General features: G+C 44.0%; 1 protein-coding gene across 9 annotated transcripts in view; it reads right to left on the bottom strand.

Annotated features, from left to right (window-relative positions):
• The window catches only part of kalrn.S (kalirin RhoGEF kinase S homeolog), a 191,975-nt gene that overhangs the window by 49,748 nt on the left and 115,141 nt on the right, over positions 1-27,086 (bottom strand). For 6 of the 9 annotated variants that reach the window (XM_041578184.1, XM_041578185.1, XM_041578187.1 and 3 more), the window contains 10 exons: positions 26,438-26,547; positions 26,274-26,343; positions 25,953-26,042; positions 25,783-25,875; positions 25,471-25,582; positions 24,400-24,590; positions 24,201-24,302; positions 23,844-23,986; positions 22,916-23,021; positions 12,573-12,816 (listed from right to left, as the gene is read on the bottom strand). In XM_041578184.1, the coding sequence (XP_041434118.1) occupies positions 12,573-12,816; positions 22,916-23,021; positions 23,844-23,986; positions 24,201-24,302; positions 24,400-24,590; positions 25,471-25,582; positions 25,783-25,875; positions 25,953-26,042; positions 26,274-26,343; positions 26,438-26,547 (1,261 nt within the window). Of the gene's footprint in view, positions 1-6,554; positions 7,000-12,572; positions 12,817-18,366; positions 18,791-22,915; positions 23,022-23,843; positions 23,987-24,200; positions 24,303-24,399; positions 24,591-25,470; positions 25,583-25,782; positions 25,876-25,952; positions 26,043-26,273; positions 26,344-26,437; positions 26,548-27,086 lie in introns of those variants that run through there. The other 3 variants (XM_041578190.1, XM_041578191.1, XM_041578192.1) reach the window with 3 other exon arrangements.

The raw sequence follows: 27,086 nt of genomic DNA, 5'->3' as shown, positions 1-27,086 counted from the left end.
GCGGGTACCTGTTCTTGATGGTGACCTTATTCAGTTCCCGATAATCAATGCAGGGGCGCAACGACTTGTCTTTCTTCTCCACGAAAAAAATTCCTGCCCCAGCTGGAGAAGTAGAGGGTCTGATAAACCCTTTTTCGAGGTTTGCATCAATGTATTCTTGTAAAACCTTAAGCTCAGGTTCAGAAAGGGGAAAAATGCGACCAAAAGGAATGGGTGAACCAGGTAGCAAGTCAATAGGGCAATCGTAAGGCCGGTGAGGAGGAAGAATGTCAGCTTGTTCTTCATTAAAAACGTCTAAGAATTCATGATACGCAGCTGGAATCAAAGTTAATATGTCTCGATTATCTTTGGTCACACAAACTAAGGCTTGCTGAGGAGAGGATGATTTCATTTGGACACAATTCTTAACACAAAAGGAAGAAGACAAAGATAACTTTCCAGAGCCCCAGTCAACAAATGGGTTATGAACCCTTAACCACGGTAGCCCAATAATAACTGGAAACAGAGGCGAAGGAACCACGTCAAAACTAAGGATTTCATGATGTGACCCGTTTATTGACACATTTAAAGGTTCAGTCTCTAGAGAAACAGGTCCAGAACTGAGGGGTGAGCCGTCCGCCATCCGAACCATCACTAATCTGGATTTAGGGCGCAAAGGAATGTCATGCTTGCGGGCAAAGGTAGAATCGATAAAGCAACCACTAGCCCCGGAATCAATGATCGCCGAGACTTGCACTCGTCTTCTTGTCCACTGCAGAGAGAGCAAAAGAGAAATGTGTGTATCTTTAGACTGAACAGAAACTTTAGTACCACAGTCTGTAGAAAAAATGTTACCATCAGGACGAAGGGGACAAGTCCGCAGCAAATGTCCAGCAGCACCACAATAGAGACACAAATTCAGGCGTCTTCTCTTTAACCTTTCCTCAGGAGTCAAGCTGGGACGAGTCAAACCAAGTTGCATTGGCTCGGCTGCTGAAACAGAGGGAGGAGCAACCGAGGTACCCAGAAGGGGTGCCCTTGGGACCATCCAGGATACAGGAGATACAGATGAAGGAGACTTCTCGGCACTTCTTTCTCTTAGGCGTCTGTCGAGTTGAATGGTGAGTAGAATTAATTCATCTAAAGCCACCGGAACACCTACTCGAGCCAGCTCATCCTTTAACTGAGTTGAGAGCCCCACTCGGTAATGGTGTCTGAGGGCAGACTCATTCCAAGTCGTGTCGACCGCCCATCTTCGGAATTCAGCCGCGTAGTCCTCCACTGGACGTTTCCCCTGTGTAAGGGCATGTAAGGCAGCTTCTGCGGTCTCTGGACGCTGCGGATCATCATATAAGGATGCCATTGTGGCAAAGAAAGTCTCTACATCCTTCAGGAGGGGACTATTCAACTCCAGAAGGCGATGAGCCCAAGTTTGGGGTTCGCCTTGCAGGAAAGAAATGACTGCTCCCACCTTGACTTTTTCATCGGGATAGGTTCTAGGCTTCATAGCGAACAACAATTTGCAGCTATTTAGAATGGACCGAAATTGCTTGCGATCCCCACCAAATCTTTCTGGTAAACAAATCTTCGGCTCCAGACGCCCGGGAGAGGATGCCCCAGCCTCATCAGCAGGAAGATCGGTTAAGCGGGCACGGAGGTCCTGGTAACCACCTTGCAAATCTTGTACAGCTCTGGTCAAAACCGACATCTGCTGGGACAGAGTCTCTAGAATGCCAGCTTCCTCCAGTGGTTCATGTTGATAGGGCTCGGACATACTGTCAGACTTACCGAACCAGGCGGAACCACGGATGAGGAGGAGCTGGAAACTGGCGTGGCAAGAAGGCAACCCTTACGGCTCCCCCACTAATACACCCTTGGCTGGGGACTAGGGAGACCAATGGGGGTGTAGTATGGGAGCCTGTGGCTGGTGAAGTGTAGAGTCTTGTGCCTGGATATACTGTGAGCGAAGATGCAGGATACAACAGTACGTAGATAATGGCACAGCGGTTAGGGTGTTAATGCCACAGGAGTTGGTATTTCCCAGTTAGCGAAGTGAAGACAGTAGTAGGATTGCCAATGAGTAAGCAGGTTCGATTTGGTCAGATAGAACACGACTTAGTTATAGGCAGGCAGAGGTTCAAAAGCAACAGTCAATCAAGGGTTAACCACAGACCGTAATCAGAGGCAGGCAAGGGTTTGGCAACAGGAATCAGTTCAGCGAGGCACCAGGGTTCAAGCAAAGGCGTAGTCAAACGAGAAGCAGAAGTCGGCAACAGAGAGTCAGAAGATCCAGCGAAGTTCCAAGGGTTATCACAGAAGAAGAGTCGAAAGCAGTAGCAGGGTCAAAACCAGTATTTTCAAAATAGAATAATTCAAAGGCTTCTTACAACAGCTTAGAGCGATGTCCGAGCACTGAGAGGAATTCGAAGTGGAAAGAAATACCAGCGCCAGCGTCAGACGCTGTGCACGTTTGGCGCGCTTGCGTCGGCGTCATTACGTCGCGACGGACGCGCACCCGCGTCGACGCGCGTCCTCCATGACGACGCTGGAACGCACGCTGGAACGCACGGACTTGCGCAAACGGTAAAGGCCTGACACTAACTCAACCACAGTCACCTCCAGTCAGCAGAGCTGTAACTCAGGGCTGCCAATGGGTCCAGTCAGTAACATAAGGAGAGGCCCAGGCACACAAGCCCATAGTGTTGCTCCAATGTACAACATGTTTGTGCATGGAATTCCTACTGGCTCTAGGGTTGCCATCTTTTCTGACCTTCCTATATTTTCATGGTTTTTCCCTATAAATAACATTAACATCAAGCAACATTTTTACCAGCCAGGCCAGTAAAATACCGGATAGGTGGCAACCCTAACTGGCTCCCATGGCCCTACAGAAAGCTTATCTCTTAGTTTCTGATCCATTATTTCACCAGCGTACATCACTGATCTCTTCACTATGCATCACTCTGGGAACCTATTCCTGCTGCCTGGTGACACTTCTTTTCTGCCAGTTAAAGGAACAGTAACATCAAAAAATGAAAGTGTTTTAAAGTAATAGAAATATAATGCAGTGTTGTCCTGCACTGGTAAAACTGATGTGATTGCTTCAGAAACACTACTATTGTTTATATAAATAAGCTGCTGTGTAGCAATGGGGGCAGCCATTCAAAGGAGAAAAGGCTCAGGTTACACAGCAGATAAGCTCTGTAGAACATAATGGTGTTATCTGTTATCCACAATTTAACCTGTGCCATATAGCCTTTTTTCAATTCCCACCATTGCTACACAGCAGCTTGTTTATATGAACTAATAGTGTTTCTGAAGCAACCAGATCAGTTTTACCAGTGCAGGGCAACACGACATGATATTTTCATTACTTTAAAATAGGGATGCACCGAATCCACTATTAGGGATTTGGCCGAATCCCCGAATCCTTGGGGAAAGATTCAGCCGAATACCGAATCCAAATCCTAATTAGGGTCAGGAAAGGAAAAAGTGGAAAAAATTATTCTTTTGTGACAAAAGTCACGTGGTTTCCCTACAAGCCCCAAATTTACATATGCAAATTAGGATTCGGATTCGGTTTGACCAGGCACAAAGACTCTGCCGAACCCGAATCCTGCTGAAAAAGGCAGAATACTGGCCAAATCCCGAACTGAATCCTGGATTTGGTGCATCCCTACTTTAAAACACTTTCATTTTTTGGTGTTATTGTTGTGAGTTGTTCAGTGCTATACAAATACATCTATTATTATAAACGGAAAGCACACTGCTACATACTAAACACTTCATTGCTTCACATCACATCTAATGAGTGTGTCTAGTCGTGAGCTGTGGCTTGTTCTTGCACCATGACATTCACATGCACATTCATGTATTGGACTAACCCTCCCTCTGACATCTGAAGCTGAAGGATTCTGGGGAAATTAGATAAAAATACATACACACAAAAAAAGACCAGCTGCAACTTACTAAAAGTAAATTGAAGGGTTAGTTTTCCCTTTAATCTGTAAAGAACTTTAGAGCTTGCAGTTGTGTGCAATAAAAGGCTGGAGGGCTGACAGTAATCATTGGCTAATAGAAAGCAGCCCCTGTGTGATGAGGAAAAGTAGCCACCGGGGAGAAGTGCACATGAAAGCAGGACACAGTGGGAAGAATGCTGGGCCTGATCTGTTAACCTGATCCCCTAGGCCCGAGCTGTGAGATCACAAGGCAAATGGCAAGCCTCATACACTCATTTGCCCTCCTGTGCCCCAGCCCTAAGTGTATAAAAGCGCACAGAGAGCAAATGCCCAGTCTAAATCCCCGCATTCTGTGTATGCACACTCTATACAGCTTCTTAATGCACATTAGTGCACACAGCTGGATGCCTCCGCAGGTGAACAGCTGCCAGTAAAGGTGCCCTTTCTTCCTTTAAAGGGGGGTGCATAAGAACAAGTTTCAAATAAAAAAAACTTTAAAAAGGGACATTGACCTTGAACTGAGGTTTTGATATGTTGCAGATGCACTCCCAGCAAGGATGGGTAGACTAAACCCTAACCAGATGATGGTGAACTCCAACCTCTACCAACAGACTTCAGCTCATGGTGGGATGTACTTACTATATATTCAGCAGCTACTAATCTCCCAGTGAGGAATATGTCAATGCATACTGATCGCTGGTCAGAAGGCTGCAGATTGAACATTTTTGTGTCAACACATGGCAGAGTGTCCCAAGTGTGTCCCAAGCCATAGGAAACAATGTAACACATCTGTAGCAGCTACAAATGTAACAGCAAAATTTGTAATAAACTGCCCTTATAGAAATCAACTGCATAGCTCTTTAGGTATAGCGAGCTACAAATCCAAGAATCCTCAGTAAGCCAGACCCATCTCATATTACAACAATGCACTTTTTTTTTTTTAAATAAAAGTTTCAGATTCCCTGGTTGAGGTTGCTGAATTTCCACTCTCAGAATTCTTCATCATACAGTGAAGGGCTAAATTCTGGGAGTTGTAGTCCAACAATGTCTAGGGACCAAGGTTCCAGGGTGAGCTTCCCCTCTGTTGCTCCACATACTGACAGACACCCTCTCATTGCTGGTATCAGCTGCCATTGGCCAGAGATTTGTTTATGCTGCTTAGGACAGATTGCAACCTGCTGTCTGCTACGGATTTCCTAGAATCACTGGGGAATGGAGTTGGAGTTGGAAAGTCACACAAGGGGCTTGTGAGTAACTGGACATATCTTTAGAGCTGTTTATTTCAAACCCCGTAATCCCAAACTCAAACAAAACTCACCAAGGCTTCTAATAATATGGATTGGTATGTGAAGGGGGCACCTCCTGTTGGCACTGCACTAATAACATAACTACAGGCAATGGAAGCTAAAGTGGGTGCAGAAATCAGGATTATACCGATAATTCTAGAGCGAAACTCTCCAACTGGAAGTCGTGGGTTCCAAATGTGGCTCTCTTTGGGATTTTTATGCACCATAACTTGGCTGTTCAACAGCTCGGTAGCCTCTTATAATGCAAAAATACGTGGTATGTTGTAATATTGGCCCCATACATGGGCAGCACCATTCTAGTGCCATTACTAAACTGTCACTACATATCCAGAATTGGATAAGCAGGTTGAGCAAACGGCACCATGTGAATATATGGCTCACCAGCTAATCAGCACCATAATGTATTTGGTTGGCATGTGTATGGTCACAACCTCCATTATACCCCTTACTGAACTTCAGTAGCTGTTGAATGAATACTGGGAGCTCTGGCATGAGGGGGTGAACGCAATTTCAAAAACTATGTTTCAAAGAGAAGACAATTGAGTTTATTTTAAAGGCAAAGTACAGCAGAAGGACTGCCGCTCAGTGACAATTAATAGATTATTAAGCCTCCCTCTTGATGTCATTAATTCTGGATATCAACAAGTCAAACTGGGCAGTAAGGGCTCTTACACATGGGTGTTTTTTCTGCTCATACTGAGCATATATTGCATCTAAATGCAGTTTTTATGACGCAACGAAGTCTGTTCCCAACACAACGCTCTGTTCTATTGATAGCTGAACAGGTGTCAAGTACAAGAAAATGCAAGATGCTGCATCTAAACAAACAAACTGAAACGCAAATGGGGTATAACGCAACTCGGAAGCTTGCGAGTACAACCAGGCATAATTTTTTCTAATTTGCGATCAAACCTGCGTTTAAATGTGTGTTAAAGGCATAAAAAATGCACCAGAGCCCTAACACAGAACCAGCTCTCCTTTAAACAGCCTCTGCATGTGCCACAACATGGCAAAAGCTTCTACCCTCATCAGTTCTTGCAATGAATAACCCATGTGAGAGAGCAAACAACAGTCTATCCCTGCCACACACCAGCAAAGGAAAGAAGCAGGCATAACCACAGTGACACACACTTTATTAGTGTCAGTCCCCTATGGACACACAACACCCAGTGTCAATTCACTATGGGCACACAATCTTAATTGTGTCATTTACCTAAAGACACACAAGCTCAGTGTCAATACCCTGTGGGCATAAAACCATGTCAGTGTTAATCCCCAATGGATTTCACCGAGGGCAGATCTAACTCACCTGTTGCAAATAAACAGCAGCAGCACCGAGTACTGAGCCACCCCAGGCAGGAGCCAGCGGGATACTTGGCAGTGCCACTCTTCATTCTGCACCAGCACTTCTCATGGCCAGTGCTACCAGGAAAGTCCCACAATGTATTGTATTGTATCCCAGTGACTGCACAATACAGACTGACTGGGCTGAGCACTGGGGAGGCTGGTTACCTTGCAGAGCAGGAGGAGTTAAGGGACTGGGAGGAACTGGGCTGGATTACTAATATCACACACAAACTGAGCCACAATGAACACTCTATCAGGGAAGGTGCAGGGCACAGCAGTCAGCAACAGAGCCCACCTCAACCTCCTATATCTAAAGGCAAAACCACGGTCTTTATCATAGGATTCCATTGTCGTACACTGTTACGTTGTATCCCTTGTATTGTGTGTGACTGCTGTCCAATACATCTAGTGAGCAGATTAAAGTGGACCTGTCACCCAGGGATAAAATCTGTATAATTAAAGTCCTTTTTAAATTAAAAATTAAACCTAAATTTAAAAATAGGGCGGCGGCAGACGGGGAGATTAGTCGCCCAGCGACAAATCTGCTCTTCTGCGGGCGACTAATCTCCCGGTACTGCCTTCCCGCCGGCTAAAATACGAATCGTCGATGGGATCGCTTTGTATTTTCGAAGTCCTGGAGCTGAGTCTTTGCCATTTTGGCTATTCTTCTATCCATTGGAATGGTCATTTTCCATTTTCTTCCACGTCTTTCAGGTTTTGTTTGCCATTTTAAAGCATTTGAGATCATTTTAGCTGAGCAGCCTATCATTTTCTGCACTTCTATAAATGTTTTCCTCTCTTCAATCAACTTTTTAATCAAAATACCCTGTTCTTCTGAACAATGTCTGGAATGACCAATTTTACTCAAATTTACAGAGAGAGAAATGCACTATAACCAGCCATAACCTGTTTTTTCACAGAATGAATGATCTCAATAATTGAACTCCATCCACACTGCTATTATATGGAACAAGCTATTATTAACTTGAACACTGCTATTGGAACAAGCCTCAATTAATGATTCAATTACACAATCAGCAGCATGCATGTCATGACTGTTGGGTCTGTTGGTTTTCTATTACTCTACTACACCTACTAGTAAATTATTTGCTATTTGACAATCGTGATGACACCACCAGCCCCCCAATCACACTTATAAACGATCAAACAGCTCAGACCCACAATTTTATAGTGAACTGTGTGAACCTTTGTGTCATTTTGATGAACAATATAATGGATAGAATCACTAAACAGCAACAGTTAAGGACCCTCGATATCAGGGACTTGTGACCAGTAAGTCCTAATGTCCTACTGTCTACAGAATCTGAGAGTAGGGGCCCCTAAATGGAATGATATCAGAAATAACCTGTAATCAGAATGTCTATTTAATTACTTTAGGAGTTGCTAATCTACAGACCAAAGTAGGCACTTAGCACATCTCTTTGGGGATTAATCATTAAGTATGGCAATCCTCAAGCATCAGGTACCAAGTGTTTTGCTTCTAAAAGAATTAGGCACCAAGCATGGTGTTCCTCAAGCATCAAGTATGATGTTCCACAAGCATCAGACAGCAAGTGTGGTGTTACGCAAGTGTAAGGCACTAAACATTGTGCTCCTCAAGCATTAGGCACAATGAATGGTGTTCAAGCATCAGGCACCAAATGTGATGTTCTTCAAGCATTAGGCATGAAGCATGGAGCTCCATAAACATTCAGGTGTTATTTATCACGGTCTGAATTTATCTCAGTATTTCTAATATCCAACTCCGAGCAACTTTGAATTCCCGAATGGACCTTATTTATGTTTACGGGCAAAACTTCAGAAACTTCTGAGTTTTTTGGGTGGTGCACTACAAACATTAGCCAATCTGTATGTAACAAGGAACCAAGTGTGGTGCTTCTCATGCATTAGGCCTCCAGCATGGAGATCCTCATGCCCAGGACCCTAATGCCATAAGCACTTGCTATTAATGGCAACTTTTTGTAAACCCAGGGAGGTTATGGCAACCTGCTTGTTGTGCTGCCAAGCCACTCACCCTGCACATGAGTTAATATTTACTGAGCAAACATTTGGAAACATGAACTCCAGATTCATTGATATGCAAGCGAGGAACAGGTTGCACTACTGTAACTTTAGATTCTACAATCCACAAATCAGATATGCATTGAAAAGCAGGCGCACGTTTTGTTTGCTTGCTTACTGACTGAACCTCCACAATACTCTGGATCACAGCTCATCCTGCCAACCACTTGCAGCCCATGTGCCACAGTGCAGGGTGAGCAAAACATGGTACATTCCGTGCTCGGTGCAATGCTGTCCATGCAGAATTCTGCAAATATTGTCACATAGTTGGCCCTGGGGTGAACATGCTAAATAGTGAGCAAGCACCAACTGTGTGCATAATGAGCTCAACAGCACTGCTTTCTGGTGGTACAGTCATGCAATGGGGAAATACACCTCATAGTGCAGGTTCATTGTAGAATTGTAACTGATCGCTTCCTAAAGGAGGTAACACAGTCTCAAGCTGGAAATCAACCAGTATACTTTTTGGGAATTTGGAACAAAAACAGTGGCGGAACTACCAGGGGAGCAGGGAGTGCGAGCGGGCCAGGGCCCGCACCCCCTCAGGGCCCCCCGGCAGTCCGTTCGCAGCTGAAAATGCGGCCAAATGCGGCCGTACGGAGGGGGGCGGGGCCCGGCTGTGCGTCACGCACCAGGGCCCGCCCCCCTCTAGGATCGCTACTGAACAAAAAGGTTAATTTGCAAAGGGTTGCAACAGCTTGCATGCCAACATGGTGCCCTGTGATTATCAGCTCCCACTGGTGCTAATTCCATAGTATCATGCACAGGGGGCACTCATGCTACCTCTTCCTGCTGCTGCATTACTAGTTACCAAAGAACAGGCCAGCAGGTCTTCTGAGACTTAAGGTCCCCATAGACGCAAAGATTTTTCTTTGGTGAATGACCGATTTTAGCGAAATCCGACCAATCCGTCAAATTATCGTGAAGTTAGTGGGAATCGAACGATCGTACATCTTATGATTTTTCGTCCGACCTCTGTCAGAAAATTGATCGGCCAGGTTAAAAATCTTTATCGGTCCCAGTGCAATCTATCTATGTTTGCAGGGCCAAGCAGGCAGCTACCCTCAGTTTTCCTGCCAATATTGCCTGAAATGGTCTTTTTAGTTGATGGACAAATTCTAAATTTAAAGGATAGTTTTGAGATAATCGCGTTCTCACGATAACGAAAAGATCTTTTAAAGATCTTTACATCTATGGCCAGCTTTATTTACAAACCTTATCAGGCAGGAACCAACAGGAAAGTGGAGATAACAGCAGAACCCTGGGGTGCGACAATGACAGTGATCTTGTTGGAGAAAACACGGCTGCATAGTTGCAGATTAATATTCCAAGTTGCCCACACTTCCAATTCCTGTGCCACAAAGGCATTGTGTATCCAGAAAACCAATATATGCTTCAGTGCTGTACAATGGACAGCACTGAATACAAACAGCACAGCACAGAACTAATTACAAACGGAAACAAACTCAAACACACCAAGAGAGAGCTTTCAAACTACTACAAACCCCATGAGGGGATGGAAGGAGGTGTGGGCAGGAAGCAGCCGGGGCAGATCAGGAAGAATCTTTCCTCTGAGCTGGGGATAATCATTTGCTTATTGGCCAAGCAGAATGAATCGGACATTCCCTGGCTTTTATCTGGGGCAGATGAATGAAATGTTTATTCAGAAGGTGTGAAGATAGTTTCCTTCATCACAGGGAGTTGTCTGCATAATGTGTCAAGACGCCCTGTATGGCTGCTCAGCTGCCAGGTTAGATATCTGCAATAGATGTTACAATCACAAGTTCCTTTTCAATACTAACTGTTAGAGCTGAATTGTCAGATATACAAGTAGAAACAATAGAATTCTACCTGTATCTGACGATTCAGCACTAACAGAGGCTTATGTTCAGATGCCTTCAAAAGTGCCCGATCTGATCAATATCCAAGTCTTCTGAAACGTTCTATAATACTACATTATTGGTGCATCTATGGCCACCTTTAGCACAGACAGGGGCCCTTGGTCCATAAACCCACCTATTCCTACTCACAATGAAACACCACTCTGGAACTGGTCTATCAAGCGTAGCATGGGGAAAACGTGGGCCTGTTGGGGTAGCCAAATAGAACCATACTCCCCCTACAGATCTGAGAGATTATTATTGATTTTTTTACACCACCGCTCCAAGCCAGGCAAATATATAGGGGATGGTCACTGAGTCAGACAGGATGGGAATTTGCTGCATAACTGATCCATCAGGCCTCTGTCTGACTGGATGCAGCTGTAGGAATAATATCCCATCCTGGTGGTGCCAAGCTTACAACTGCCAACTTGCAGCAAGGGTTAAACCACGAAGGAACTTGGACTTGAGAATTCACTGGATGTGTCATCTGGGCTGTACCGCCTCAGACTGAATTCATTCTCATTAGCATATTATACTAATTACTCAATGCAGAAGTATCTCCATAGGTGTAAACTCTGATATTAATTACTTGTTATGGCCCTGATATGTAGAAAGCTGGTAATTCCCTGTCCCACCCCTCCCATTACATCAGCATTCTACAAGATCTTGGTTGACAGTTTCAATTATACAGATTGCAAGCTTTTTGGTCCACAGAGTCCCTTTAAATCAGTAGATTGCAAGCTTCTAGGCCCACACCATCTGGGGACACTTCTGCCCTTGAAGATCTGAATTCCGGCATTTTTTACAGTAAATTCTGCTCTTTCAGTTGGCGAGTGCAATTGTGATTGTGTGCTGGAAATCTTGATACCAGGAAGTCATTCTTCTTTCTAACATTACGTGGCACCTCCCTAACCAACAATTAATCACAACCCTCCCCTTGCTCCCCATCTTTTAAAGTAAGGATCTCTAACTGGGATGCACATATTCCCTGGACCTTCAGAATAGATAATGGAGCTATGCCCTCTAGTGGTTCAGCAGTAATACACTGAAAACCGAAGTAAACAAACTTATAAAAGTAAATATATCTGTATTTTTCCAGTACTGGACTGGGGCACCAGGAGATCCCAGTGGGCATCGTTGCCATCAGAAATCACAGGGCCCTGTATGACTTTCGACATAAGTAAATTTCTGGGCCCTCCTCCACAGGCCCCCCTTAAACCTAGAAACTCCCCGGGCCCGGGACAACCGTCACCCATGTGCACCTCTGATGCCAGCCCTGCCAGTGGGTCTTTACTTCACTTATTCCTCTTTTCTACCCCTTCAGATGTCATAAATACCCTCTAGCACAATTGCTTCTTCTCCTTTACCCAAAATCACCAATTCACCAACAAGTCTCTTTTTCCATCACAATCCATTGTACTGCTGTCAACAACATGTGCACATAAGGCATTCTAGTGGACTGTATAAGTAGGACATTGGGATCCCCCAAATCTTACTTATTGGCTGTGCACTGGAGGAAGAAGTGGTAAAGGGGAGAAAAATTTAAAAAGCAGAGCGAAGGAGAAAAGGAAAGGAGAGGGGATGAGAGACAGAAGGAGAGAAGAGAAAGGAAAGGGGGTTCAAAGAAGAGACAAATGGGGAGGAGGTGAGAAATATAGAAGGGGAGATAAGAGGGAGGATTGGAGGAGTAAGGCCAAACAGTTGGGAAGAACAGAAAACAAAAGTTGAGTGGACGAGGGGTAGAAGAAGAGAGGAGAAGAAAAGACGGTTAGGGAGTGGAGAGACAAATGGGGTGAAGATGAGAAATATACAGTAGAAGATGAGGAGAAATTAGCTCCCTTTTGCTGGTGCTAGGATGCAGTAAGATGTAGCTTAGCAACAGCTGTGGAACCTTGCTTCAGGGTTAGTGGAGGACAAAACTACAAGTCCCATGATCCCCAGCCAGGAATGGTCTAGTTACGACGAGGGCCATCCTCTAGTGCTGTGACCCCTCTCTGCTCCAATAAAGATCCTACCTTTGCCTGCAGGAAAGAAGCATTCCATTTCCACACTGCTCCGCGAGTGAGAGATGCACAGGGCGCTGCTGGGTACCAGCCCTTCCTGAGGGGGGTTTCGGTCAGTTGTCCGCACTAAGCACCATCCAGGCCGGTCACTCGGCCTCTCCAGTAGCTCCACAGTTTGTCCCACCTGTATGCTCAGCTCATTGTTGTGAAGAGCAATGAAATCCTGCAGAACAGTTGTCAGCTCACACCCTCCAGTATTGAGAGTTTCCGTGGTGGAAAATCCCACCTAGATACAAGGTTGCTATTAGGAATTGTAGGGCCCAAACGACTGCCAGGCCCCTGATCAGCCCAAACGTATCCTCTTTAGCAGGAAGTCTACCTTTTCAAAAGCAGTTGGGCCCTTGTTTGAAACTGAGACTCTGATAGGACTCCTGTCACCCCTCCCTCCCGATGGGGATGAGGCCCATATAAACCACATATAAACTGTTATAAAACTTGAGTTTTCATTAGTCAGATTGCAGCGGGCTCCAATGGTTATGGGCACTGGATTGTCCACCACTTTACAACAGTAAATATGTTAAATTTGCATGTTGCAGACCACACTGGTTTCTGACCCAGCATACATATAATTTAGTGGTTTATTACCTGCACAGAGTTACAAATAAGGGACTGCCCTGTCTGCACAAAAGCAACCAAGCAAGTTTGTCTGGCTCTAAATATAACAATACTACGATATATTCACTCAGTGTTACCTGCCCCCAGACTGACAGCATTTCCTACATCTCCTGGAGCAAAAATAGTCTAAGCTTGCTTTTCCTTTTCTCAATCCATTGTTCTAAGCCCACATGTGACCCAATCCCTAAATTAATAACACATCGGCACTTGCACTAAAGTACCCCATGGTGCCATATGTAGGGAACTCTGTGTATAAAGTCATTCCTAAAAGGAGACATATTGTGTAAAAAACAAGAATGTACCAGTGTGTTATACTCATTTAGATATAGAATTGTGCTTAAAAAAGTAGTGTTTCAGGCTGATTTATTGAATATTTTTGCAAAAACCCTTATAATCCCTACCTTCCACTTCCTGCTCCCTGAATTCCCAGGCTGTGCAGGGGAGCCAACGGCTCTCAGCTCACTGCACTGTAGGACAGGAACCAATCAGCAGGACCTGATAGGGAACTGAAGCCTGTGCTTGTGTGACTGCAGGGCTGTGATTGGCTGTCCCCCTCGTACTGTGCTTCTGGCAGGGACCGTTAGGACACCCCTCATTTGAAACACAGACAGGGACCAGACAACATCTATAGGGAGCTCAAATAAAGGGGCTATTTTTAAATATAATATAAATTTTAGCACCATGTAAAAGCAACACCATATGTTACTTATAATTGGCTACAAAATGTAGGTTTTTTTTCATTTATCCTAAATGTCTCCTTTAAAAACCCACGGCAAGTGAAAGGCCTTTAACACATGACTTAGTAGGGGAGTGCCCAAAAACAGCCACAAAAATGCCCCAAAATTTCGCAACTGATTTAATTGTAATTTAACCTAGAGTCTTAACAAGCAGCCCTGCAGCCTGATGGTTTTATGAGCTATAGCAGTCCATTTACTGTGGTGGGGGGCTGATAATGGATGCCAGTGTTGACCACAACCTGTTTTTAAATCACACCTACTTTAACCCACACCAATATTACCACAAGAACTTTTAAGACCATATCTACATGAAGGGTAAGGGCACACCTGACGATTCGGGGAGATTTAGTTGCCTGGCGACTAATCGCCTCTTCTCTCTCCCCGAACGGCTTCCCCTTGTCTTCCGTCGGCTATAATGAAAAAACGCCTGCGGCATGGCACACGCAGTGCTTCATTTTCCGAAGTCACCCGAAGCTGCCTCACGAGGAAACTTCGGGTGACTTTGGAAAATGAAGCGCCACGTATGCCATGGGCATTTTTTCATTATAGCAGGCGGAAGACAGGATTAAGTCATTCGGGGAGATCGCCCCAAAGAAGAGGTGATAAGTCGCCAGCGACTAAATCTCCCCGAAACGCCAGGTGTGCCCTTACCCTAAGATGGTAGCACACCAAAAAACCAAATAGTGGGTGATCACTGCATCCCCCACTGCTGTGAAAAAAGTTAAATAAGTCATATTAAGACATACGCCTCCTTTGCCCCTGGGGATAGCACAGCTACTCCCAGCACATAAATAAACATGTTAGGGGCCCCTTAGCGCACAGGCATGCTAACAATTACCCAGAACAAACAGGCCCTGATTTGTGGCAAGGCCACAAAGGCCCGGGCCTAGGGAGACAAAATATTAGGGGCGGCATACTGCCCAGCCGCTTTCTGAAGAGCAATGGGGATGCGCAGCTGGGGAGGGGGAAGTGCGGCAGGCGCTAGGTCTGCGCAGCCTAGGGGTGCCCACAAAGTAAATCCGGCCCTGAAAACAAACCTCCACCAGGCTCCCCTTGCATAGCATGGGAATGGCACACAGGCAGTGTAGGGCAGGCAGAGTATGGCACACACAGGCAAAGCAGGGCAGGAGACAGGGAAATCTATCAGGACCGTGCAAGTAACGGATTAGGACCACTCTATGATAAATAGTATGTACTGTACTACATAGAGTGACACAATGCTGGTGCCCCTCCTACAGTCTGTATGAACAATGCAGGCACTTACAGTCTAGGTCTGAGGTGTGGACAATACATGGCTTACAGTTGTTTATGCAGGAGACAGTTAATCTCAATTAATATTCTGTATTTGGCTTTGGTGCTTTGGTTGAAATTATTGGTGTTACTGGATATTTGCTGGAGAGGTGTTTGTCTGCCATTATGTAGTCAATTCTTGTATATTTTGCATTTGGGTGGAAGTAATAAGAAAAGTATTTTTCTGTTATATGTGTTTCTCTCCATATGTCATAGAGGGGGTGAAGTTTCAACAGCTGCTGTAGATTTATTGCATGCATTAGGGTTTCATGTCTTGGGGTTGAGGTTTCTTGTGTTTGCACATCTAAGTTTTGGTTTAATGTGATGCTAAAGTCTCCTCATAATTGTGTGTTCATTCATTTGCTTGTCTAGGGCTTTGAAGAATGCTTGGTATAGTAGGCTGATTGTTCAGCATATGCTGATGCAATAGTGAAGGCTTTCTGGTGTATTTGGACTGTCAAAATGAGGCATCTTCCTCCTGGATCTGCCTGTTGTTTAAGTACATGTGGTGTCATCGATCTGTGAAACCATAGTGCAACTCCTCTCTTTTTTGATGGGCCACTGGCATAGTATTGGTTAGGGTATTCGGTGTTGGCCAGTCTGCTGATAACTTTTAAGGCATACACAAGGTAAGCAGTCACAGCAGCCAGACTTCAATCAGGGGCCATGGGCTAACAGTTGGACAGCACTGGCCTGTAAGATTTGGCATGACTATGGGGACACAAGGCTGAACTGATGTCCCCAGCTTTGTTCCTGACCCCTGGTGTCCTCTGTTCTGTATCTGCTCTATGTCTGATCAGTTATTTAACTGCTCCAGGTCTGCTCAGCTCTATACTTGCTCCAGGTGCTCATCTCTATACCTACTCCAGGTGTACTTAGCTCTATACCTGTACCCCAGGTTAATAATCTACATTATTAGCTGATTTGCAGGTACTGCAGGGGACAGCGTGTCCCAGTACTTCTGACATCACTGCCACTCGGCGGATAACAATGTCTCCATGGCACCTGGTGCAGTTTAACCGTTTCATGGCGATGTGACTGCAGAATGATGCTGAGCACTTAATGATGTGGATACCATCTAAGCGACAATATCAAGTTTGCAGACCCTGCAGATTTAACTACACTACAATGACCATCTTCCATAGGCAGCCAAAGTGTTAAAGGTGCAGGGAGTTATAGCTCAGCAACAGCTGGACGGAATTAGGCTGGATATTCAAGATCTAAGCTATAGCTAAAATCAGATGCATTTGTTGGATATTAAACTCACAAAAGGCTGCAACTCTGTTACATTCTTCAGGCTTGGTACTGAGTCCAGTCCTAAAACCCTGTGCTGACTGATCTGCTCTAATTCAATGTGCTACATTGTTCCTACAGTCAGGCTCAGATTTCATGCTTCAACCTTGCTGTGTTACAGTTGAAACATTCCAGTAACCCCAAAGTTTACCCTCCTGTTAGAGATACATATCAGCCACACACGAGAAACCCATGGATGCACTAAACCCACTCAAATGAATATGGGGTCAGACTGTTGTCTTTACTAAGAATCCTCAACCAGTGCATCAAGCAGCCAATGTCACAGCAATGAGCCACAATCTTGGGGCCACCGCCAGGTCACATGACTAATAACTGGAATAGGAGGGATAGTTCACTCACTCTATAAATCTTTATGGCACAGTGTAACCACCCTACGCAGGCACAACGGCTGTCTTGTACAGAGGTGTCTCCTCAATTACTGATTGTATCTTGCTGAACTTTACCCTCCTGCACAGCCAGGGCCACAAACTCTACAGCTTGAAAGCATTATAGGTACATTATTTTTGCATCATTTTCCAGCAAGGACTATGGAACAATTAGATAAGAAAATCTCCTGCTTTCTGATTGTTCCTGAGCATAGCAACCAACCAAAGATCCTGAAAGAGATTTCTGAGCCAGATAAAATCACAACACACTATTGGTTCTTCTCTGCAGCACACTATTACATATAGCTTATCCATCAAAGGCTATTTTGATACTAAACTCTATAGTTAGTATAGATATGGGTATATAGAATTTAATTAAAAGTAGGGAGGGGTGTGTGTATGGATGCTGGGTTTTCATTTGGAGAGGTTGAACTTGATGGACTTTGTCTTTTTTCAACCCGATTTAACTATGTAACTATCATTAGTAGCGACTGCAGAACGTTGTATCATTTTCTTCCAAGGCCGAGATCTCACACAGGACATTTATTTTCTCCATTCCCTGTTGAAGCATCCCGGCCCACCAATCACTACTGATTGAATTGCTCCTGCCAAGCCAACACTTTCTAGATTCCAAACACCCAGAGAAATTGTATGACGGGGAAAGGGTTAATAGAGTATTTAAAGTGTAGCTTGTTGGGAATGGGGATCCTCCATCCTCCTATGGCACTGAAACCTCATAAACATCACAGGGACAAGCAAGCACTGCAATGGAGAGAAGAGGCAGGATGGGGACATTGGGAGTTCCTTAGTAGGGGGCCCTGATCATTAAATTGTATGGGGCGTTAACATTTGTATTGCAAGCCCTGCAGGACAAACTGCCAATTCAGTTTTTTGTAGTATTTGAATTTTCATTTCTGCTCTGCTTCTCTCGAACTTGGAACTGCAAATGCTCCCTAAATCCTAGCAACTAGACAACAGAATTGTAAAGGCCCTGAATAGGAACATAAGTAAAAGAAAAGAATAACATATAAGTATAACAATAAAATTAAACCATCATCACAATCAAGCTGTGTTTTGGTTGCCAGACACTCCTGCTTTTCCTTTGCTTGTGCACCTGAAGGCAAAGTGCAACAAGAGAACTCTGATTAAGTTTACTTTTTTCTATTTCGGTTTGAATCCCCTTTAGAAAGGGATGCATTGTGAGTGGTAAGGAGGAGTTAATAAGGACAAGTCATTTTGTGTGGGATAAAGATTTCCATGAACAAATGAATATTTCTGCTGACTCCCTGTCTGCCCCCCCCCTCCTTAAGGAGAAACTCAATAACAAACAGCCCTTTATGTTTCCCTGTAGAAGGATACTCCCAATTTGTGGGGAACAGTCTGTGCCCCCTGGGGGAAAGGAGGACAGAAGGAAGTTGCACTACTTACAGATTTTGTCACCTTATTTGTCTTCAGCCACTTTCTCATGATGTGAGTGTCGCTGGCACCTAATGATCGGTGCACCCTGGCCAGACGCCGTGACACTAGTGAGAGGCTGGGAGTCTGCAGCAGGATCACATGGGAGTCAGGGCTGTCTTGTGATTTGCAGAGAGCGCACTGACAATTAGGAAGGAGCAGGGAGGGAAGGATCTGACAGTGAAGGGCACCGACTGATTACAGGTGTGACACACAGACAGGGAAACTGTTCATAGGAGTGACACACAGACGGGAAATTGCTCTCAGGTGTGACACAAAGACAGGAGACGGCTCACAGGTCGGACACACAGAGAGGAGACTGCTCACAGGGGACATGTAGACAGGGAAACTGCTCACAGGTGGGACACAAAGATGGGAGACTGCTCACAGGTGGGACCCACCGATAGGAGACTGCTCAGTGCTCACAGGTGGGACATGTAGACAGGAAGACTACTCTCAGGTGTTACACACAGATGGGACACTGCTCACAGTTCCACACAAACAGGGAGACTGCTCTAAGGTGGAACACATAGACAGGGACAGGGGTGCTTCAACAATGAGGCAAGTTGAGGCTGTCGCCTCAGGCGGCAGCGCCCCACTAGGTACTAGGGGCAGCAAAAATGCTGCTCCTGGTACTTTAAGAGCGAATTTTAGGTGGCGGTGGGGCCAGGATCGCCCCTGGACAGGGAGACTACAGTCCAGGAGCAGGAATTACAGACAATCAGAGCTCTATATCTGGATAAGTACCGGAGTGGGGGATATTGAATTAATTTGCCCAGGGGGAGGTTCGTGACAATAAGAAAGCTTCCAAGGTGGAGCAAATGAAAACAATCTGTACCTGGGTAAACATTGGGGTTGAGTAGTGTTGTGTTTATACAAATGGCCTGTAGGTGTCACTGTGCACAAGAGTTACTGTGTATACTTAGTACTTTCTATACAGCTTAAATGTGTTAGAGTTGAAGTTACTGTTGAAGTGTAATGGCTGCTTAAACCTGCTTATAAAGCACTGTTATACTCTACTCATCCTCGACTACCAAAACATAACAAATTGGAAACGAGATGTCTCTTCTACCTCTACAGCAGTCTGCAGCCTTTCTCCCAAACCCTGGTGAGCCTACCATACCTTTTACTGCTTGGATCTGTATGTTTAAAAACTACATTATTGCCATACCTCCCAACATTTTGGAAATAAAAAGAGGGACGAAAAGGTTGCTGCAAAATTTTTTGGCCACACCCCTAATTACCATGTCCATTTTACAACATTTGGCAGGTTATGAAAGTTTGAACATATTTCCGTTTTTTTCCCAGTTATTACAGTTTGTAAATGAAGGTGAATTGCCCTTTAAGCTGTGAGTCCAAGGGACCTGTTATCTTATATTGTTACAATTACTTTTTTGCTCATCTCAAAATTGTTACAAAAGTATCTTATCTGCTGCTGTGGCTGTTCTGGGCTCTCTGCCAAAAGCCAATTAAGTTAGAAACGAGGGACTCCGGGTTGAGCTGTCAAAAGAGGGACGGTCCCTCTAAAAACAGGACAGTTGGAAGGTATGTTATTGATGCTAACCAAGGGGAGATTTCTGCTGCTAGAAAGTGTGCTTTACTTATTCCCTGCCTGGGAGCAGAGGGACAGTGTATATTCTATACATTACCATTACCTGATGAGACTTATTAAACTGCACTTACTGCTATAAAGAACTTTTTCATGCCAAGAGTAAATGTGGTTGCTGGAAGATATAAATTCCGCCAACGTGGACAACGTAATGGCGAATCCACAGAACAATTTTTAGCAGCTTTGAGAGAGCTGGTTGTTACCTGTGACTTTGGGAATCTAACAGATGAAATGCTGAGACCAAATAGTAGGATTTAACCCTTGCAAAGGCTATTACAATTGCTAGCCAAATTGAAACAGCAGTGGCAGAGGCTAAAACTCTCAGTCAGGGAACTGCTGGGAATGTTCAGACTGTGAATCCAGCACTGTGGCCTAATAATGCACAGTCACAGGCAAAATACAATGCTAAGGAAAGGGATTCACCTACACTGCAAAACCGTGCAGCAAATACAAATAAAAAAAACTGCTTTCGCTGTGGTTCAACACAACACACTGCATATTATAATACATATCCTGCAACAGCTTTACAGTGCTGCAAATGCAAAAATGTAGGACATTTTGCTAAGAACTGCCGTAGTTCTGCTAAAGATGTTCATGAAGTTACTGTTCCAAATGTTACAGTATTAAGTGTGGATAAAGCTGACACATTTATTCCAGACAATTTTATCTGCACTCAGTGTCAGTACTGTTTCTGCTGACAAGGGACACTCCATTAACATGATGCTTGATACAGGTTCAGCTGTTTCTATACTACCAAAGGATATTTTCTTGAAATACTTTGCAAAAGATCCACTTGTTGCACCTGCCCTGAGACTGGTCAGTTACTTAAAGGATCCAATCCATGTGCCTGGTTGCTTGCCAGTGACTGTACAATTTGAATCAAATACTGCAAAATGTGACTTTTACATTGTGAATAAGGGAACTGCTATACTTGGAAGGGATCTCTTTGCTGCATTAAACCTACAATTAGTTGATGGTCTCATTACTACAGCACCAGTGCCTGCCACACAGCCAGTGTCTACAATTTCACCACAAAGCAACACTTCACTGGGTTGTGCAAAGAACTTTGTACACAAAGTTAAGTTGAGACCAGATGTAAAACCAGTACGACAGAAATTGAGGCGATTGCCCTACTCTATAAGGGAGACTGTCTCACAGGAACTAAATAAACTGGTAGAGAAAGATGTGATTGAAAAATCAGAATCCTCTTAATGATTTCACCAATTGTTGTAACAATGAAAACTGTAGGTATGTGATTGTGTGTTGATCTTCGTGAACCTAATAAAGCAGTTGTTATGGATAATCATCTCTTGCCACACATAGAGGAAATATTTTCAGAACTCTGAAGAGCAAAATTCTTTTCTACTCTGGATCTGAGTGCTTTTCATCAAGTATTACTGCACAAGGAAAGTAGAGACCTCAATGCATTTATCACCCATGATGGTTTGTTTCGGTACAAGCGTGTACCTTATGGACTGGCTTCAGCAACGAGTTGACGACATCTATACTCCATGGCATACCTGGTGTACAATGCTACTTGGATGATATAATTGTCTACGCTCCAACTATGAATCTTCCTTACAAGTACCTAGAAAAGGTTCTGAAATGCATTGATTCTGCAGGACTGAAACTGAACCTTTCCAAATGCCACTTCAGACAAACTCAGCTCTAATTTCACTAGATGGATTACTGCCTGAACCTGACCATGTCAACGCTGTTACACAAGCACCTACTCCATCTGATTTCCAGACCTTACGAACTTTCTTAGGTCTTTCTTCATGGTATTCTAAGTTTATTCCCAACTATGCTTCAGTTGTGGAGCCACTTAGAGCACTATTACGTGGAACTTTAAGTCTGTTGTGGTCAGAGTCTGCTCAACATAGCTTTGAAATAGTGAAACAGCTAATTGTGAACAGTCCAGAGCTAGCTTTATTTGATCCTGCACTACACACTATGGTTACTACAGATGCTTCAGACTATGGCGTTGGTGCAGTTCTCACACAGATTCATCCTGATCATACAGAGAAAACTGCATTTGCATCCAGAACACTTACAGAGGCAGAGCGTAAGTATTCAACTATTGAAAAAGAAGCTCTAGCATGTGTTTGGGCAACAGAAAAATGGAGAACCTACCTATGGGGTAGAGAATTTACCTTATGCACTGATCATAGCCCTTTAACTACACTGCGTACAACAAAGGGACTAGGAAGATCTGGAATGTGTATAGCTAGATGGTCAGCAAGGCTACTGAATTTCAATTACAACATGCAATAGAAACCAGGTTTGAAAAATGTTACTGCTGATTGTTTGTCACGTTTACCTTTACCTGCAGCTTCTGATACACTGGATGAGGACATAGAAGTTGTAGCAATGACTGATTTACTATCATCTACAGTTACAGCTGCTGATTTTAAGCAAGCTTGCCTCCAATTCAAATAAAACGATGCAACATCTTACAAAGCAAATGACAAAATGCAGAGAAGAAACCCAGTCCTGATCTTCAACAATAATACAGGATTAGACATGAACTGTCTTTATTAAATGGCTATGTCGTCCGTGGAGCTCACCGCTTACTGGTACCAGAGACCTTGTGAGAAAAGCTCATACAACTTGTACATGAGAGTCATCAAGGAATTGTACGTACAAAACAAAGACTATAAGAACTATACTGGTGGCCAGCAATGGATGCTGATGTGGTAACTGCCATTCATTCTTGTGTTACTTGTCAGAATCATGATAAAACAGCTATCGCACATACACCACCACTTCAGCCAGTACCATTCCCTGATTCAGCATGGGAAAAACTTGCAATTGATATTGTGGGTCCTTTTACAGATGCTCCTATAGACTGTAAATTTACTATAACCTTGAGCCTTTAAAGGTGCCTTTAAAGAAACAGGTATCAGCACCTACCTTGTCACTATCCACAGTGTTCTGGGAGGTTCTGGAAGCGATGGAGATGGTGTCCAGTTGACTGCTCCCGTCTCCCTGGCTATCGGCATCTTCCAGTACATCCCTGTGGCAGAGGAAGTCACTGATAATCTACCTCCACAATGAAAACCCCATAGCATGCACTTGGCCTTTAAACAAGATCATTGAGCATTTTATAGTATGTTAAAAGAAATGGAGAGGATTCTGTGGTGTCTAGATGTTAACAGGCCTAGGGCTGCAAGATAGAAGTTCCTGTGTGAAACTGTCAGATTACAACAATGGGCATACATGCTGTCATGATGAGGACCTCTTCAACTCCCCCATGTGGTCATTGCACCAACAAGATTTTTAAACCTGTCCAATCAATACCTGGCAGATTTTAATCCAGATATAGCTGGCCATAAATGTTAGGAATTTTAAAAGATCTTTTTGTTATCGTAAGACCAAGCTTATCTTAAAACGATCGTTTAAATGTACGATTTGTCAATCACTAAAAAGACAATTTCAAGCAATGCTGTCTAGTTGAAGCCAGGAAAACTGTGAGTAGTTACCTGATTGACCCTGCAAACATATGGACAATATCTTATCAGTCAGGTAGGCCTGCTGGAGTGCTCCATACACCAGCAGATAAGCTGCCAACTTGGACTGAAGGAGCTGAATTGGCAGCCAAAATTTGCCTGCGTATGGTCTTAAGATCTGTAAGGTAAAGGCTGAATATCCTGGATGGGCCAAGTTGAGACAATGCACAGAATTAAATCTGTTATTGCTAATGTTCTCCTCCTATTATCATTAATACATTATACCTGGGGGGGTGGAAGGAACATTCAAACCAGAGACACAGCCTTGCTCCCCATTTCTTCTCTGTTCCCATGGACCAGTACCCTCACTGCAGGATATAGGCTTGTACCTTTTGCTGTTGTTCCTCTGTTTAGCTGGTGTTTTGGGGGGTTGGACTGGCTCTTTCAAGGCCCCCTTCAGATGTATCATCCGTTCCTGAATGACCTCTCGGATGTTCTTGATCCACTCCTGCTTCACCTCAATACTAGATGCCTGCAAATCAGATCCCAGCACACCACTGTCAGGTCAGGTTCAGTAGCACTAGAAGAAACATTGCCCTTCCTGATTGGACAATCCTGACACCCACATAGCATGGCATACACCCTGTTTTGCTGCACCCACACAAAGTTGTCAGTTCTTGTATGCTGGTCATTGACAGTCCCAGAGGTCCCACCTTGTATAACAGCGAATAAAGACAGAGATTTACCTTTAGCACAGTTTTGTTATCAGATGATGGTGTGCGTCCTGACCACAGAGCAAACTTACAGGGGTCTCCTTCAACATGCTCAGTCACCCCCAATTCCGAGGTCTGAGAGGGAGAGAGACAATTATATGGTAAAAAGAACCATGTATCTGCCTTATCTGTAGTGCAGGAAGTGTAATATCTTCCTCTATGGATCACTTACCAGTAGTTTGTTCTTAAAGACATATTTTGTGTGGCTGGTAGAGTCTTTTATCTCTTTACTAAACACAAGGGACATTTCAAACAGGAAGAGGTGCCGGTCTCGGCCTTTGCGGATGAGAGATTTGGGATCCCAGACTTGGAAAGAATCTTGCAGGATAAGTTCCCCTTGAACATCCAGGTTTTCGTCAAATCCTAGCAATAAAGCATCAGGTTACAGCTCAGCCAGACCAAAAAGACCACAAAAGACCACAAAGAGACCACAAACCTTTCCTGCCCTGTGACTGCCTCTTTTAAGGGTGCTTATATTTGGGTTACAGGAAAGAAAGGCAAAGTATTCAGAACCCCAGTATAATTAAAGGGGTTGTTCATCTTTTAATTAACTTAGACATAGACAGTTTCGGCTGCCAGGGTCAAGGCAAATCATTAAAAAAATAAATACTGAAGACCACTTGCAAAGCTGCTAGGAAAAGCATATTCTATAACACACTAAGGGGCCGATTCACTAAGCTCGAGTGAAGGATTCGAATGAAAAAAATTCGAATTTCGAAGTATTTTTTTGGTACTTCGACCATCGAATTGGTTAAATTAGTTCGAATACGAACGAAATCGAACGAATCGAACGAAAAATCGTTCGACTATTCGACCATTCGATAGTCGAAGTACTTTCCCTTTAAAAAAAACTTCGACCCCCTACTTCGGCAGGTAAAACCTACCGAAGTCAATGTTAGCCTATGGGGAAGGTCCCCATAGGTTTGCTAACCTTTTTTTGATCGAAGGATTTTCCTTCGATCGTTGGATTAAAATCCTTCGAAACGTTCGATTTATCGAAAAATCCTTCGATCGATCGAACGAACGTTTAGCGCTAAATCCTTCGACTTCGATATTCGAAGTCGAAGGATTTCAATTCGAGGGTCGAATTTCGAAGTATTTTTTACTTCGAAATTCGACCCTTAGTGAATCTGCCCCTAAAAGTCTACTTTTTAAAAAAGCGCCACTTGAAATCCATTGAGCACTGGGATAACAATAATATAAGGCACTCAATATGAATATCTGTTATTTCTGGGCACTGTACCTTCCAGCATGCTGACGTGCATGGCATCATTGGCACGCTTGGGCACACTCAGCATCACTTCCAGCCCGTCCTTAATCTCCCCTTTCCCTTCCTCGCAGCATGTTAGAAGCTCCTGTGGGTGAGAGACACAAAGTGAAAAGGTAAAAATGACTATTCTATAAACAATCAATCAGGAGGAAGAACTTCCAGGGTCACTGTTTGAAAGAAAACATCTGACTGGGTTCAAGTAAAACAAGTTGTTATTAATATATGATTAAATAATAACAAAAAGGACACTGTTTCCTTTAATTACAAATGGGTTAGGGGTCTTACTTTGAGAAGCAGTTGGTACTTTGTGATCCTCTGCACGGGTTTGATCAGATAGGAGGAGATGGAGTTTGCCAGGCCGTGCCTCTGCTGGATCTCCTGCAGTACAAAGAGCAGTGTAAAAATGGGAGTTTATGTGGAACCTTCCCACTACCCAGTGGCACACGGCTACTTACGTCAAAGAAGGTCCCGGCTTGTTCCAGGATCAGCTGACTGGAGTCAGGCTTGTTCTTACAGTAGGTCACATACATATGAAATTTGTCAGCCTGAGGGGACAGAATTCCCAGGAATTTTACATAACGGAATTCACAGGCACAAGGTGAAGCACACATAAAAGAGCACATGAACAAAAAGGGAGGGGTAGGAAGTGATTCTCGGTGTAGACAAAACATTTCTACACTGTATATATGTTTATACACATAATGATGGCAAGTGCCATATTGATCCCCATAGCGTTTACAATATTACGGTACAATTTAGGTGCAGACAATATTTACCCATGTGACAAAACAATGTCCCACATCCTCAGGCAGCTGCTCGTACTTCTGCAGCTCTTTCAGGAAGATGCTACAGAGGGCAAAGAATAATAACACCGTAATGAATCAATGATGAATTAATAGTGAATTAATACAATATTACACATAAAGAACTCAAAACCTACTTATTATGAAAGTCATATATTTCTTGGATGTTCCCAAAGATGATATGCTCTTTATTGACAATTCCGGGGGGAATTTCCTCCACGCCACTAGTCATTTCCCATAGGTAGGTCTGAAATAAAGAGAAGAGTTCTGATATAGAATCATGTAGTCAGGAGCCAATTGGGTCAACTTGTCATCTTCTAGAACAGTGCTGTCCAACTTACATGGTACAGAGGGCCGGAATTTTTCCATGGTGGAGGGTCAATAATGGAAGCAGGTGTTAGCCAACCCCAATTTTTAGACCACACCCACTTTAAACCACACCCATGTTCCCGTAAAACCATGTCCACATTAATAGCACACCAAAAAACCAGATAGCTGGTGCTTACTGCAGGGATCAGGGCCAGAACTAGGGGTAGGCAGAGTAGGCAGCTGTCTAGGACGCCATCATTGAGGGGGGCACTTTTAATGTTTTTTTTTTTTTCAAGTGTTTATTTAATAATTTGCTTCAGAAATCATGGTCATTCAGTCGGGTGGAATCCCCCACCTTCTCCCTCTTGCCAGCAAGTAATAGCTCCTTATGTGCTGTGCGGCAGTGCAGCGTGATGTGCGTATACGCGTCAATGAGGTCACTGATGTGGTTGGGTGACAGAGAGAGGCAGAGAGCTG

This window comes from Xenopus laevis, chromosome 9_10S (assembly GCF_017654675.1).
Source record: "Xenopus laevis strain J_2021 chromosome 9_10S, Xenopus_laevis_v10.1, whole genome shotgun sequence".
Taxonomy (NCBI): Eukaryota; Metazoa; Chordata; class Amphibia; order Anura; family Pipidae; genus Xenopus; species Xenopus laevis.
Note: the sequence above shows the minus strand (reverse complement) of the source record. Positions and strands in the feature narration are given on the sequence as shown.